The 14,196-nt window shown below is 44.1% G+C and overlaps 1 protein-coding gene across 3 annotated transcripts in view; it reads left to right on the forward strand.

Annotated features, from left to right (window-relative positions):
* Positions 1-617: 617 nt before the first annotated feature.
* The window catches only part of LMO3 (LIM domain only 3), a 54,736-nt gene continuing 41,157 nt past the window's right edge, over positions 618-14,196 (forward strand). Inside the window, exons 1-3 of one of the 3 annotated variants that reach the window (XM_085049236.1) lie at positions 618-813; positions 1,032-1,097; positions 8,442-8,655. In XM_085049236.1, coding sequence (XP_084905362.1) covers positions 8,450-8,655 — 206 coding nt within the window. In that variant the 5' untranslated portion in view covers positions 618-813; positions 1,032-1,097; positions 8,442-8,449. Of the gene's footprint in view, positions 814-1,031; positions 1,098-1,954; positions 2,098-8,441; positions 8,656-14,196 lie in introns of those variants that run through there. The other 2 variants (XM_085049237.1, XM_085049235.1) reach the window with 2 other exon arrangements.

Consider the following 14,196-nt stretch of genomic DNA (forward strand, 5'->3'; position numbering starts at 1 on the left):
GGGGATCCTGCGGGGAGCAGGAAACTTTCACACCGGAGTTTCCTCTGCTTTCCGAGTAGCTCAGATCTAGCACGGAGAGAGGCAGAGTTTTCACCTTCAGGGATTTTTCTCATTACTCATTAATAGAGAGATATGTATCTTGCTCCTTTTTTTTCTTCTTTTTTTTTTTTTTTCTTCTTCTTTTTTTTTTCTTTTTTCCTTTTTGCGTGGGCAACTTCTGGTTTTGTTTAAGCCAAGTATTTTGGGAGGAGGGATGGCGGGCGGGGGGCGCAGCTGCCCTGCGTGCCCTGGTGAGCTCCTGGAGCCCTGTGTGGGAAGGTGATGGTGAGGCTTCAGCAGAGGTCACTTGTGTGTGAGTGTGCGAGTGTGTGCGAGTGTGTCCCTGGTGTTTGTGTCTAGCATATGCATGTGGTTTTGCTGACTGCACTTGCAGGCTTGTAAATTTTCACCATGGGAAATTACCAACAAAGCCCAATCTGTCTCCTGGCTGCTTTGCACTTTCCGAGGGCGGCTGTACTTGAGCGAGCTGCAGAACGGAGAGAAAGCGAGAGGGAGAGACAGAGAAAGGGGGAGTTGGGAGGGGGGAGAGGAAGGGTGGGTGGGTGGGTGGAGGGGGAGAGAGGTAAATAGCCTTAAATCGGAAGGGAGCTGCTTCTCTGTGGTCTTCCACAAGAGCTGCCTGGGCTCTGCTGGCTCAGTAATAACTGAGTGACCTTTTCTTTTGCTGTATTATGTCTGGCTGGTAAGGGATTGCATTTTGCAGCTGATAAAGCCCTGACTTCATTCAACTCGGCTCCTCACACGCTGCTTTAGGTAAGTTGTCTTCAGCCAGGACGGAGACAGACAGCCTCGGACTGCAAGATACTAAAAGGAGGACACCTGTAGCTCGGATGCGGTCAACACAATTACTTGGCGGATCCTTGAGGACCTCATTATTTTAAACTTAAAGAATAGCGATCTCCCTCCCCATCTCTCCCACCCCCTCTTTATTTTTTTTCCCCAAACAATGCTTCTTTTTGACCTTTTCCAAGGAGAAGAGCTACAAAGCAGCTACTGTGCTTATTGAACTGCCTCCCCTGTATCGCTTAATTGAGAAGGTAAGTGAGGCAAGTGTGTACATAAGCTTTGGGTCATTTGTGTGTGTGTGCCTGCATCACTCTCTCTCTCCCTCTCTCTCCCTCTCTGAGTCATAAGCCGGGGCTGCAATACACACATCTCTGCACTGCAACTTTCACTCAAGCTGCAGCTCTGCTGAGACTGTTTTGTTTAAATCATGTGAGGCTTCATTATTTTTATGATGAGACATGAAATACATGCAAGCAGAGGATGCCGAGCGAAACCCATCCGACTGTACGTCTCGAGAAATAGCAGTCAAAGTTAACAATGAATCGCAGCCCCACCGCTACCCCCCTCCCCGTTATTATTGTTATTATTATTCTTGCTTCTTCCAGAGCTTCTCGAAACATGCTCTCAATTATCAAGGGAGTCGGTTAATTTCCCACTGCCGGCTTTAATCCACAAGCCTCCCCGTACAGCAGTTTAATTTGCGGCCGGTTCGGTGCAGGGTTAACCCTTTGGGCAGAGCGGGGCGGGGAGCCCGGGGGCGGCAGGGCAGCGCTCCGGCTGCGGCTCCGGGCTCAGCATCCTCCTCGGCCGGACCGGCGGCAGGGAAGGGCAGCCAGGCTGGCCTGGGGAAGCAGCACTTGTGTCTGCGAGCATTTCTCTGTTTTCCTCTCTTTTTTCCCTTCTCCCCCCCGCTCCCTCCATAGCGAGCACGATACGGTATGCTAACGCCGCCTGTGACAGTTTAATCAAACCCATTTGTTACAACAAAGCTAAGAGGCCGCTGGGATTACAGGCTTAGGGCAGAGTTAGGGAGCATGTGGCTTTGTCGCTCGCCGTGGCCGTGCGGGGCTCGGGTGTGCCGTGTCCCCATCCCTGTCCCCATCCCCATCCCCGCCCCCGCTGCGGCGCTCCGCTCCCTCCACCCGAGCCCGGCAAGCGCTCGCTACTTTTGCCGGGATTCGGTGCTTTCCTGAGCAGGAGCTCTCCAGGCGCCCGTAAATCAACTCATGCAGAAAAAGGAGAAAAGTTTTGGTAAGGCGGCGGTGGCTGCGCGCAGCGGTGCCTCCGGGGGGGCAGAGGGTTCTCCTTCCTCTCCTTCCTCTCCTTCCTCTCCATCCTCTCCATCCTCTCCTTCCTCTCCATCCTCTCCTTCCTCTCCGCGCTCCGCGGAGTGCTGTGTGCTCGGAGGAGACCCCAAACACCTCTTGCTAGGACAGCTCTGCAGGACAGCCCTTCCAACCCATTCCTTTCGCTCGGTGCAACAACCATCGCGACGCGACAACCCCAACACCTCCCTCTCCCCAGCCTTGTGATGCTCGGGGAGGAATTGGCATAAAGGGCTTCAGCGGCTAACTCCGAAAAGGGATTCTTTGTTGCGGAGTATATGTTTCTTATTTATTTTTTTATTTTGCATGTGAGCTGCATCAAAATTGAACTCAGTCTTGCAAATCTCTTGTTGGCCTTTGCCAAGCACTAGCACTTTGCTGCCATGGTAACTGTAATTAAACTGATAAGAGTGGAAAAATGTCAGTATCTCTGAGCCTTGCAGCTGCATTGGAGAAAAAGGGAATCAAATTGGTTCCCAGCACCAGTGCTCTAAAAAAGGAGGGGGAGAGTGGTGGTGGGGGGACTGGGAGAGATGTGGGGACACGGCAGGGGTAGAGCATAGCTGAGCAGCTCCGGTGCTGAGATCTGGGTACATCTATTTGCCGTGTTGTCCCTTAGGGGGCTACAGCCTGCAGGGATGCTCTGGGCCACTGAACAGAGAGAAACAAGCTTTTAGGCCCAATCTAGCTTTCAAAAAGAGAAGGGGAAAGAAGAAGAGAAATCTTTTGTTTGGTGTCTCTTGGCAATCGACTAGCCATGTTGGCCAAATTCTTTTAATCTGTATCACTGCTCCCAGCTGTGGGACTGCATTCCCATTTTTATTTTTTGCCTAACCTCTTTTCTTTTTTTTCATCCCCTCCTTCCCAACCCATATCCTTTATTTAGAAAGAAAAGAAAAATCAAAAATAAAAAAGAAAAAAGCAGATTCCTCTGTAGAAGAAGGGGCAGGAGGTGAAGTTTAGTTATATACCATGGAAAATTAACTCAAAAGTATACAGAAGAGACTATATTCAGAGTACTGAAATCCTTACTTTTATTTTTTAAAAAACCCCCGAGTGTTATGGAGTTGCGGTTACTTTGTTGTGTTAACTACAGAAGCTGAGACTGTGCGGATGAATGGCACAGAACAAGAGAGCATAATGGAGGCAATCAACCGTTAGGCTGGTTCACAATGCAATCCAGGCAATTAAAAGCTCACCAGAGTTTAAATGAAATGGTTCCACTTATTTCTGTGCACCACACTGCACAGGCTATTATTTATGTCTCTTTTTTTAATTATGATTTCCCTTAAACTGTCAAATAACTCAGAATAGCAGGGTCTCGGAGGCAATAAGAATTTTCCACAGAACAATTTACATGCCAATCTAAAACTAGTTACGACTCCTGATGTGCTACATATGAGTTCTGAAATGTTTCTTAGCTTCTGAAACCTTAACTGTTGGTTTTTTTAAGTCTGTATGTGTGTCGCCCTGAATTACTGGAGCTCTGAATGCTTTTAGGATAAAGCTACAAAGTGGGAAAGCATCAGAAAAGTATTCTTTGTATCTTCTCCTAGACCCCTAACTCTCTTATTGACTGCATGATGTCTGTCAGTTTGCTTTTAAAGACAGATGCACCCAATATTTAATTTGCTCCAAACTGATTTTTAAATTATTTTTTTCTAAGTAGAGGCAAGTGTTCCCTTTTGTGCTGTTTGTACAACTGTCCTTGGTAGAACTGTGTGCATGCCTCTGAAAAAGGGGGGAAGAGTGGTTTTTAAAAGTTTGTAAGTGATAGAATCCAACTTTCCCTCCCAAGGACTGCCTGCAGCACACACAGGATCTGAGCTCTGAGTGTCTCGTGCCACTCTCAGCACCATCAGGGACTAATGCCACTCACAGATGCTTCTAAATCACTAACACAATATAGTTCATTACATCAAATCTTCATTCCCTTTGATTTTTGAGAAGGGTGATGATTTGAGTGAGATGGATTTTTGCTTCTCTTCCTTCCCCGGGAGCCTAATTTAGCTTTTTTCCAGCAACCTTTCCTCTTTCTCACGAAATCATGGTTACAAATCAGTTGACAGTGTTTCATCACAGGATAATAACAGTAAACAGGGAGGGGAGTCAGTTGCATCAAACTTATTTGGGGAGATGGAAAGAAATCTCAAAACCTGCAAGTCAGGTTATTAAGTTCTCCCTTCAAAAATCCTAAAGGTGATGAAGAAGTCTTATTCCTGCCACAGCTCTGCAGTTTATGTGCAGCGTCTTGGGGACTGGAGGTGGAGGAAGGGAGGGAACCGAGGGAAGGATAGAGGAAGCCCTTGAAAGCATATTGGGGTGAAATAAAAAGGATTTGTTTGACAGTGACAGACTAGGCACTGAAATTTCTCAGTTCTGAGAACAGATCTGCTCTGTGATGCAGAGCATGGCTAGAACTCTGCGGAACTGAAGGGAAAGCTGGGTTTGATTTTTCTTTTTTTTTTTTTACAGCCTGGGTGTAGCACTTAGGGAATTGTATGATGTTTTCAAAGTGCTCCATGAGCTCTGCCTCCCTGGGGGAGGGGAGAGCGAGGCACAGGACTGTGCTCTGCTACCTGATATTTCAGCAAGGAGCAGCTCAGATGGGCTGTGGGCTCTGTCAGCCTCTGAAAGGGCTCTTCCCATGGCCTAGGAAATAAATGAGTGCTTAAACTGCAGCCTGTGAAAAGCTGCCAGTAAGCTGCAAGGTATTCTTATTGCCAAATTAAGGGAGAGCTAAAAATACCCGAGCACAAAAGTGCAACTGCATTGGAGATCTTATGGGAATGTTAAAGGGAAGAGAGATGGTCTGGGAGGTGATCTGCATTAAGGTGGCTCATACAATACAGGAAAAAAAGTAGCAAAATGTTCTCTTGCCAAAATTAAGTGATTTAAAGAGGGTGTGTGAAAAAAAGGACGTTTTCAAATTTGGGGATATGTCAAACACTTCTTGACTTTTTTTAGAATGCTTCTACACTTCAAAAAAAGCGTAACTTTTTTTTTTTTACAATGAAGCAATAGTTTGGGGATTTTTAAATAATAAAATAGAGTCAGCTTCATTGAAAATCAAGTGAGAAAAGATCAGATCTTTTCAGAAGGAAAAGCATTCCTTCCCTCCAAAAACTGCTGCAGATTGAATCCCTAATCTGAAGATGCTGCCAGTGGGGTGTCAGCAGCACCTTCTCTGTCTGCCTGAGGAAAACAGACATGCAGGGCTGCAGATGCTCCTTCCGTGGGGTGGCTGCCCTGGTCACTCGTCCCTGCAAGGAGGGTTTGGGCTAACCACTGGGAGTGACAGGGCTCTGCCTCCTTTCCTCGTGTAGCAAATATCTCCAAAGCTTTGCAGGCTGTGTGCAAGCTGCACTTTTATTTGTAATACAATAACCTCGTGTTTGCAGCATATACCTCGGGAATTATCAGGCTTGATTACTGCAATCTGCTCAGCCATTCAGTTGTTTGGCTGTGTTTCTGTGGCATCTTGTTGCCTTCAGACAGCTCAGGACAGTAGATCAGCCTGGATCAGAGACTGTCAGCCTCCACTCTCTAACCCGCTTCCTTATCAGCCGATGAAATTTTTACATTAAGATTTTTTCGTTAAAGCCTTTAACTGTGCTAGCTCCTAGTTTATTCTGGTTTCCCTCGAGCTAAAGATTAAAGTCCTAGAACAGCCCTTTATGCTTCTAAACTTTTTTTACTGAGTTACAAGGAGTTTACACAAACTGTGGCCGATTTTCTGCATTTGTCCTCTACACGGCCAAAGAGAAGGGTTGGGGATAAGCCTGTTGTTGGCACCTAGTGGATATTTACACTCTACTGTGATAAGCAACATTGCACATTAAGGCTTTTTGACCAAGTGATGTTATTACTTTCAGCAGGACTTCGCTTTACAGTCTAGTATACATTCCTTACCAAAAATCTCTGATATTTTCACTGCTTTGAGTTGTTTATTTGTAGCCATGTTCTTTTGCTGTTTCGTGGATGTACCTTGGATTCAGGGGAGTCAGCTGCCAACTGAAAACACCATGAAGGCTCAGTCTTTGTCTTGTGGTGCTTTCTCAAGAGGAAATGTGTGAGTTTGTTCCCAGATCTGCCCCAGACTGTGGAGCTCTGTGCAGGTCGCTGCATCTCCTCCTCCCCGTTGGGAATGAGAGATCTTAGGAGTCTCTGAGGGGTGAAGAGCTGTGAGCATCAACTGGGGAGCGACAGGAGGGAAACACTGACAGTTTTCATACTGGCTGATAGAAAAATACAGACCTTACAGTTCTGCCACGAGCTCTGGGTGTCGTGCAGCAGCACAGCCGTGGCACTTCAGGCTCTGCACACCCAAGGGCTCCTTCAGCTCCTGACAGAATGGATCACTCAAGGTGTGTGATAGGCTGCAATGCAAAGAGGGGAGCAAGGCTGCTGTGCTCATATGTCACAATAAGAATTATTGTTTCTGATTCAGCGATCGCTTTGCAGGTGGAAGTTAGGAGTTCAGCTTGGGGACACTGGAAAGTCTCTTCCCTGGCCGTGCAGTCACTGCACTCCATATGGACCCCATGTGTTCCATGCACACCTGTGTGGAAACCCCTGGGATGCCTCAGCCTCCTGTCTTTGCAGCCTTAACACCCATAAAGGCACACTCTGCCATTGCTTCGCAGGTTATGCTGGGTTTTGTGTTCTTCTTATGAGAGATTTCCCAAAAAAGCAAACATAAACTAACCCAACCCCAGTCTGTGTGTTCTCCCTCCCTGAGCCTGTGTGTGCTGGGGTCTTACAGCCCCAGCCGAGATCTGCTGATAGAGCTGTGACTGCAGAGCTTTCTGAGCTTTAGGTAACAGAGTGTTCATGATGAGGGCTCTTGGATTTGCTCTTCTTTACTGTGAGGCTCTACTGGACCTTTCCCAGTCTCTGCATAATACCAGAGTTCCATACCCAAATGTTGGAGTAGGATTTGCTTGTTGGCAACAGCATTCGTTCCCGTCTTGACAAATTCTCATTGCCACATTCAGGTGTGCTCTAACGAGTCACATCTTTTTTTCAGTTCCATCACTGGCTTTAAAGCACTGAGATAACCTAACACTGAACAGTGTCGGCTCTTCCCTTCCCTCGTGTGCCTGTTTGACGTCTACTGAAATATTCACAGAGCTATTATTTTGCTTACCCTGACAAGCACCTTTCAGAGAACTGGTGTGAGTGCAGGGGGATGGCAGTTGGTGCAGCTAACCAGCCTGGGAGCACTTTGGGGCACTGACCTCTCCCATTTGCTGTAAAGCCGAGGGCGATTGATTTTTGAATGGATCCCTGGAAGCTGCCTGTGTTGCTCTGAGTAACATCGCTCAGCTGTGTTCCACTTTTTGCCAGTTCTGTCCATTAAACAGCGTTTCAGGTGTTTGAATGGTTTTTTAAATGCTCTCAGCTATTACATCAAAAGGTGTATATATACTTAATGGACACTGCTGTACTCCTTGTCCCGAAGTAGCTGTTGGCTAAAACTGGGATTGGAAAGTGGGGCAGCATTTCTATTTTCTTTTTCTTGACAAACTAGAAACTCACTGACCTTGTGCAGATTATTTTAAGTCAGATTTTTCAGAAGGTCCTTACACTGCGGGTTGTGACTGATGTTGGTACTGAACTCTTTGGAAATCTTGTCACTTCATTAATGTGTCTAAAAAGAATGAAAATATTAAAAACCAAAACACCCTTCTGCCAGCATCTAAATTTCTATGTCAAATCCCAGGAATTCTTGCCCTGTGCGGCTAAAAGCTTCAATCTTTTCTTCTTTAGAATTTGGAGTGCTTTTATATCTTGTAACAATAGTGCGAATAAGTCAAAATATGTGGATTTAACTATGTTTGCCATATAGATATCCCATTTGTTTAAATTTTGCATTGCTAAATATCGGAGATATGCTGTTTATTTAAATTTTGCGTTGCAAAATATTGGATATTGTGGCTGAAAGTAGATGACTTTTCAACGGAGCTGTTTTAATATTTCATATTGTTTTTTTAAATCTTATTTCTTTTCAGCAAAAAGACCAGGTAAATGAGGTGTTAAAGATAAGCTGTGGAACTTACAGAAGTGGCAGTTTCTGTTCTCAAATTTATCTTAGCCTTGTTTCCAGCTTGCTGTGGACTGACTGGGTTATTTTATCCTATCTACACCATTGACTTTTAAATGAACTGGGTGTGGGGGGAGCTCTGAGGTGGAGGAATAAAAGGGCAAGAGTTTTTGTGCTTGGGAGAATATCTGTTTTCACTCTTGTCTTGTCCGATTGCATTTCAGGTATACAAATGCTCTCAGTCCAGCCAGACACCAAGCCGAAAGGTTGTGCTGGCTGCAACCGTAAGATCAAAGACCGATATCTTCTGAAGGCGCTGGACAAATATTGGCATGAGGACTGCCTGAAGTGTGCCTGCTGTGACTGCCGCCTGGGGGAGGTGGGCTCCACCTTGTACACCAAAGCCAACCTGATCCTGTGTCGCAGAGACTATCTGAGGTAGGTCACAGCCTTGTTCTGTTTGCTGACAAACCTGAGAGATGTTCAGTCCTTGCTACAGAGCTGCTCTCGTATAAACAGGGCTGCAGGGCTGAGTGTGTGTGGGAATGAGGAAACAAATACTGAAATACGGAGACTAAATCAAAACCTGAATCAAAAGGAGCACACAGCCAGGTCGTGGAGGTGGTTGCAGCTTGCTGATGCTGCTGCAGGAGAGCAGTTCCTGCCATGCTCCCACATCACCGTGCTCCTGGGGACACGGATGGGGATCTCCTGCTCTCCCCTCCTCTCCTGGCAGCACAGGGGTGCCCAAGTGCAGCAGCCTGAAACCAGACCTGTGGTTTTCACCCAGCTCCAGTGCAGGCCTTGGATCCTGCAGGTGAGGAGTGTTTCACTCGTCTTCACTTTCGTCCTCTCGGTTTGCTCAGGGATTTCATTTGTGGCACTCAAGCTTTATGGATGTTGCACTCAGCTGTTAGCAGCTAGACCAGGATGACCAGCTGATTTCTCCATTTTTCATAGCCATGTGTCTGAGCTCCAATTCACTCCTCTCCTGATTTCTCTCAGTGACCAGGTGGGATGCTGGCTGACCTGTTGTCACTTGCTAGAGGTAGCAAATTGCCACCTGCTTTTCTGCCTTCTTGTTTGCTTGTGGACCAAAGTTCTCAATAGTATTTGAGGAAAAACTTGTAGCAAAGTACTGTTGAGCAGCACCAGGACAGTTTATCTGCAGCTCATGTGTCAATAGGGCTGCTTTGCAGGGTGTAACTTTAACTGGGAAGTTTAGTCTCCCTGGGCTCTCCACAGTAAATAGAGAGAAAAGGCCCCTGGGGGGATTTTGAGCACCTATTTCCTATAGTAACACCTTTCCTCCATTCCCTGTAGGGGGGCCTAATGGGACCAGCTGCTCCAGGCTAAGGTGAACCTCTGGGAATATTTCCCTTGCCCCTTTAGTGAAGCCTTTTCTTTTTAAAGGGACATCGAAGTTGCTAATACACTGGGGAAAAATTAAAATTCTTTTGGAATGCATTAACTGCCAAGTTCAGCTCAAGCACAGGTAGCAAACAGGAGGTTCCCACAGACTGATCAGTTCCTGAGTTATCCAGCATGGGTAGGTCGGAACAGGAATCAAGCCTAAAGCACTAAGAACTGTTGGCTTTTCATGTAACAGTCTCTAGAAAAACCAGTGGAACAAAACTCTTCACAAACTGTGCATTTGCTGAGCTGGGGCTGAAAGGCAGATCAGGTTCTTCAAATGTGGGCTTAGGCTGCTTAATGGTAAAAGTATTCTGCTACCTATTAAAGCTCTGAGCTGAACCCAAGACAGAGAGCTGGGAATTTAGCATAGTCTGCATCTTAAACCCATTGTGTTAAAGCTGCCAACGCTGTAGGTAACAAAACCTCACTTTTAAAAACTGCTGGAACAGAAGGGAACTGCTGTACATAAACCTAGGTCACTCGTGGTCTTTGAGTGAGTGTGGGTAGAGAGGAGCTGGAAGAGCTTTTGGTGGGGGGAAGTAACATCCCAATTTCTAAAACCCCTTTAATAGTCTTGATACAACAAATGCCTGCAGGAGTGAGAGAACTGTGAGCGCTGATTCATCTGAGTTCCAAATTTACTGGAGACTTTGAGCTCACTGAATCTCCCAAGTGCTAGTGCAGCAGATCTAATGTTTTGAAATCAAATGTTTAAAATCAAAACCAGAAATGATGTAGCAGTAAAGATATGAGCAAAGCTTTCCCCAGTACAGATGCCTTCACAGCCACTCTTGCTCTCTGCTCTTTGAAGGTCTAACAGGAGTAAATATTTTGCTAACAGATTGTTAAAACTCATACTAAGTGATTCAGTGAAAGGAGACTGTTTTTTTTTTTTGTCTGTCATGATCACATTCAAAACTGGTGTTTCAGTTATTTCTTCATACACACCACCTTTTACTCTTTCACATGAAACCAACGTACATGAGAAATCCCATAATTGGTTTAAGATGTTCCTGATTTTTGGCTGTAGATTTATTGAGTCTTAATGAAGCTATTTTATTATGAATTTTTTTTTTTTGAGTGATACTTGTGAGTGCATAGATTTAAACTTGGTATTTACACTAAACTTCAAACTGATGCACTTAAGGTAATTGCAGATAGTCATTTGCCTCATTGCATCTTATCTACTTAGTTATGCAGTGAACCTATAAAAGTGATCTTTTTAATGCTAATGTACAAACTAGTTAAATTTTCTCTAGCTTTGTAGTCAAATAAGCTTTCATATTTAGCAACCCACTTGATATGAATTTAAGGAACAAATTGCATTGTACTAATGATCACATTAGAGTTCGATTATGGTTTCCAACTATCTTCTCAGCTTTTTTTCTTTTTAACCATAAAGGGAGCCTTTGCTGCGTATAAAACTGTTCTGGCTTCCTATTAATTTATGTGGTGCCCTCTAGAGGATATGTGGCTTGAACGATACTATAAAGAGTAAAATTGCTTATTAACTTGTCTCTCAGTGTTCATTATGCCTTTCAATGAGACAGGCATTCTACAGATGCTACAAGCAATAATGTAGCCAGTTTGGGTGCTTCAACATTCGCGTTTAAGTGCAGAAATGGTGTGATTGTGCCTTTGCCTGTTTGCAAAAATACTTCCAGTATCTTCCATTTAGAGATGCCTGCCAAAAAGCTGCACCTCCCTTGGCCCTGCTGCACACTCTGGTGCTGCACTTGAGCCCTGAGGTTCCCACTGTGAGCTTCTTATAAACACTCTGTATCTTCAGAACTTCAAATCTTGCTTTGCTTTAGCTGTCTGCTTTGGTAAAATTAGTTAATTATGCTATATTAAAACCTTTTTCTCCAGACTGGGAGGGATTGAGGGACTGGAAGGAATCTTTAATGAGCTTGGAAGATGCTGTGGGTGTGAGAGCTTTGTCCTGGAATGTGATCCATGCCAGGCACTCCAGCAGTTCCAAGGTGGCTCATGGCACAGGAGTATCAGGGTGGCCGCAGCAGGAATGAGCTGCGATTTGTTAACGAGGATGAGAACTGACTGGAGTAAAGAAAGGGCTCCATGTTAGAAATAACACACTCCACGAAAATGATATACGAAGTATAATTCCCCTGCAGGCTTCTGTCTTCTGCTTATACACTCCTGGGTTAGAAAGTGAAGACTTAATTTAAGGAACTTAGGTTTACGCCAATATTTCAAGTCCATTTATAGTAAGTGAAATATGCAAGAACTTTTTTTCTCCCCTTTTTTCCCTCCAGAGCTGTACAGTGACATCTTAATGCATCAGCCTATCCTGCTCTGTCCTCTCCTTTGACTGGCAGCATGTCCATTTACAAGCACAATATTCCCTTTGAAATCTGTCATTACTGCCATTAATGACCAGTCATTATGTTAACAGCCCTTGGGCTGTTAACATGTCAAACTGGTTGTTAACTGGAATGTTATTACTTATTTAAACCGCAGGTATGAGTTGTGTGAAATGTGCTTTGGTTGCACGTTCTGGGCTGCTTCTGCTCAAAACAATAGGGAAACAGCAGAGCCTTTGCCTTTGGGGTGCCAAGGGATTTGCTTTCTGTTCCATCTGCTCATTTGATTTCTGCATATTTGCAAGGTCCTCCCACCCCTGGGCAGCCTCCTCATTTCAGGTGCAATGTGTGCAATCCCTTCTCCCAGCCGTGCCTGCAAATGGGCAGCGTGGATGTTTCCAGATGCACAGGAAGGCCTGCTGCACATTTGAGATTAATATCTGCCCCTGGAAGTGTAAAATAAAAGAGCGACAATTACATGTAACTCAGTTGTATTAAATAATGAGCTTCCTCGGATGCAGCAGAAATATGAAAGTACAGCTGTGCTAAGCTAGTTGCAATGTAGGTCAATCACCCTTTTCACTTAGGTTTTTAACTACGCAAACCCTGCTGAGCGACCAATGACTACAAAGTGCTGTTTCATTCCTATTTAATTTTGGCAGCATTTTACTGAAGAGCAGGCATTCATGCAGCTAAATTATCTTTGCCGTTTCTGGTTTTAACTCCAGCTCCATGACACTAAATGTTGGAGTGCATATCTCTTAGTAAACACAAAGAATACGGTTTCTGATATATTTTTTTCCCCCAAATCCATCTCTTAACATGGAAATTGAATTAGAACTTTTATTACATTTTGCATAATTTCCCTAGCCGGGCAAGCAAGATCATAAGAAAAGGATTAACAAAACTAATATATTGGGGTGGAATTTTTGCCCTTAAACACATCTAGAACCTTACTGAGAATAGGGAGGATGATGACAGAAAGTCTGCCTCTCCCCCCACTCTTCCCCCTCCACCTTGGTGTTGATTTTGTTTGTAAATATACTGCAGACTTTAAAAGTACCACTGAACAGCTATGAAAATGAGTAAATCACAATTCCTGAAGGAAGGGATAGAACATGTTGGGTTTTTTCTCTTCCCCACTTGCTGCTTGAAAGACCTGAGAAAAGCCAAGTCTCCAAAATGGATATTGGAGAAGATCTTGTAAATAATGAGACTTGACTACAGAAAGTAGTGTTCGACCATAAGCATTATAAAGATGCTGCCTCTGTAAAATATTTCGCTTCAGAGCAGACAGAAAAGAGTAGAATTTAGGAAACAGCATTTTCCTGTACAACTGCTTGCACTCTAAAGGCAATTATTATTTTAAAAAATTATTGTCCTCTCCCATGTCATGGGCAGGATTGCAAACACCTGAGATATTGGCTTGCTTAAATGCATGTATAAATACTCTGTGTGGATATTTTCATAGGTAGTAGGTTATAAATTGTTTTCAAAATGCCTCCTCAACATGTTTCTTGCCCAGCTTGATTAAATAAGGGTAGACCTTTAAAGATTTAAGCACTCTGGGTTTTCAGGAATATTGAGGTATTTATGGAAGTGAGGCTTGAGAGCTCCACTTTCTTCACGAAAGCTTTTTAGAACTGAAGCCTTATTTATACACTAATATCCTTGTTGCAATGCATTAAAGCATTCAAGGGACTACTACTTCGCAAGAATATGCCCTAAAATATATTTTAAAATACTTTAAAAAATGGTAGGTGTAGCGATTCATTTGTTCTAATTTTGCTGTGTGCGATGAATGTTCTTCTAAATTTACATAAATGGTATCATTTAGTGTGTCTTGGAAAAAGAAAAAAAAAAAGGCAAGAATACTCTCTCTTCCACTAATTGCCAAAGGTTTAGAAAACCTCCAAACACCTTAACAGCTGTTGAAAGGGATAAGGAGAGTGATGCACAAACGCACAGATAATCCACCCAACTTGCAAAGAATAATGCTTTTGATTTAGTTACACTCTGGCTAGTTTAGCTTGTTCTTATTTTAGTTCATCTGTGATAGCTTTTAATAAGAAACATTCAATTAAGCTGTTAAAATTGGTGTTTAAGTCATGTTGAAATGCTGTGAAATGTGTGTACTCAAGTTTGACGCTCCTCAGCAGTTCCATGTGTTTCCCCGTTTCTGCTGGTATTTTTCTTCAGAGCTGCCAAATTTTTAATAATTGTGTTATTTTTAGTGGCT

Source organism: Lichenostomus cassidix, chromosome 1Ab (genome assembly GCF_008360975.1).
Source record: "Lichenostomus cassidix isolate B80296 chromosome 1Ab, HeHo_3.0, whole genome shotgun sequence".
Taxonomy (NCBI): Eukaryota; Metazoa; Chordata; class Aves; order Passeriformes; family Meliphagidae; genus Lichenostomus; species Lichenostomus cassidix.